The sequence below is a fragment of the Octopus bimaculoides genome, chromosome 22 (assembly GCF_001194135.2).
Source record: "Octopus bimaculoides isolate UCB-OBI-ISO-001 chromosome 22, ASM119413v2, whole genome shotgun sequence".
Classification (NCBI taxonomy): Eukaryota; Metazoa; Mollusca; class Cephalopoda; order Octopoda; family Octopodidae; genus Octopus; species Octopus bimaculoides.
Window position 1 is genome coordinate 12,776,750 of NC_069002.1, and position 2,290 is coordinate 12,779,039.

The following is a 2,290-nucleotide window of genomic DNA, read 5'->3' on the forward strand; positions in this document are numbered from 1 at the left end:
GTGTATATAGATTTAACATATACAGTGTAGAATTGTGTGTATATAGATTTAGCATATGTAGTGTAGAATTAACATGTGTATATAGATTTAACATATGCTGTATAGAATTAACGTGTGTATATAGATTTAACATATACAGTGTAGAATTAATGTGTGTATATAGATTTAGCATATGTAGTGTAGAATTAACATGTGTATATAGATTTAACATATGATGTATAGAATTAACGTGTGTATATAGATTTAACATATGCAGTGTAGAATTATTGTGTGTATATGGGTTTAATAAATGATTTGAGTTCAGTTTCTGTGATTTGACTTTTTTTTCTTGTTTAGTTTATTGTGAAACACATCGAATTCAAATATAAGCTTCCAGAGAAATTCGATGAAGAAGTCCCCCGCTACTTCCGTTCTCTCGGCTATCCTTTCCTCATCAGCAAGAGTTCGATGTTTGCAATTGGCAGTCCTCACACCTGGCCGACCCTTTTATCTGCCCTTGTCTGGTTAACAGAACTTATCAAGGTTTGATCCAGTTTTTCCATTTTGCTACAACTTATTTTTTTTAATTCATATTTGTATAGGATTGGAGCCTGGTGTAGCCGTCCGGTTCACCAGTCCTCAGTCAAATCGTCCAACCCATGCTAGCATGGAAAGTGGACGTTAAACGATGATGATGATGATGATGATTCTTATACTCTCTCTCTGTTTTGTCTCTTCCTTTCATTTCTTTCTTGTGTCTCTTTCTACAGACTGGTTTGCTGTTGAATGAAGAAACCGATAGCATCATCTTTCAACAAGAAGATTTTGATAACTCATCTGATACTATGGTTTGTATATTTTCTTTATATGTTTTACTCGTTTCAATCATTGGACTGCAGCCATGCTGGGACACCTTGATGGGTTCCGGTCAAACAAATTGACCCCCCACCACCACCAGTACTTATTAAATCCGGTACTTACTTTATCAGTCTCGTTTGTCAAAGCACTACATTATGGGGATGTAAACAAACCAGCACCACTTGTCGAATGGTGGTAGGAGCAAACATAAACACACACACACACACACATCTGACAGGCTTCTACACAGTTTCTCTCAACCAAATTCTCTCGCAAAGCATAGGTCAACCTGAGGCTATAGTAGAAGACAATTGCCCAAGGTGCCACGCAGTGGGACTGAACCCAAAGCCATATGGTAGCAAAGCAAGCTTCTTAACCACATTTAATTTATTCATATTGGTTCCCCACACCTGTCATTGGTTTATTAATTGTGTGTAATGATAAGTTGTTAATTATCTTTAGATAAAATTCTTAAAATAATTCTAATCTGCACTACATTTCAATTGATTTCATCTCGCCATGTTATCAGGTGTCTTATTCTTGGAATAAAGGTCTCTCGTTTGTGTTCCTTTTGATCTCCAATCTTCGTTATTTTCTTTTACGTGTTTCAGTCAATTAGATGGTGGTCATGCTGGAGCACTGCCTTGAAGCATTTCAGTCAAGCGAATCGACTCCAGTGTTTTTTTTTAAAGCATGGCACTCATTTGCCAAACCACTAAGTTACAGGGATGTACACACCAACACTGGTTAACAAGTGGTGATGGAGGACAAACACAGACACAAAGACATGCACACATAAATATATATACCCAGGGTATGCTTAGCAGCATTTTGTCTGTCTTTGCATTCTGAGGCCATGATTTCCTCAGCGATCTCTCCCTCTCTAAATCATCATCATCATCGTTTAACGTCTGTTTTCCATGCTAGCATGGGTTGGATGATTTGACTGAGGACTGGTGAAACCAGATGGCTACACCAGGCTCCAATCTGATTTGGCAGAGTTTCTACAGCTGGATGCCCTTCCTAACGCCAACCACTCCGAGAGAGTAGTGGATGCTTTTACAAAGGCCAGTCAGGTGGTACTGGCAACGGCCACACTCAATATGGAGTATTTTATGTTCCACCCGCACAAGAGCCAGTCCAGGGGCACTGGCAACGATCTCGCTAAATACTCTCACCTTGTTTTATAACTTGTGTCTTTCTCATTTTTGTCATGATTTCCTCCAGCAATAAAGTCTCTCAAGTCTCTCTCTTTCTCTCTCTGTCTTCCTCACTAGTGTCTTCTGCTATTTTTATTTCTTGAGGTGAAGTTGGCCATTTATTTGACCACTTCCAGCTATAGATTTGCCAGAGCACCAGCTGTCTGGCTTCCGTGCCAGTGGCATGTTTAATAGCACCATTTGAGCATGACCGTTACCAACGTCGCCTTCCTGGCACTTGTGCCAGTGGCACG

At 39.6% G+C, this 2,290-nt stretch overlaps 1 protein-coding gene across 1 annotated transcript in view; it reads left to right on the forward strand.

The window, feature by feature from the left end:
* LOC106881181 (kinetochore protein NDC80 homolog) overlaps positions 1–2,290 on the forward strand; it is a 25,409-nt gene that overhangs the window by 6,402 nt on the left and 16,717 nt on the right. The window contains exons 5-6 of the mRNA XM_014931471.2: positions 337–522; positions 750–827. Of these exons, the coding sequence (XP_014786957.1) occupies positions 337–522; positions 750–827 (264 nt within the window). The remainder of the gene's footprint in view (positions 1–336; positions 523–749; positions 828–2,290) is intronic.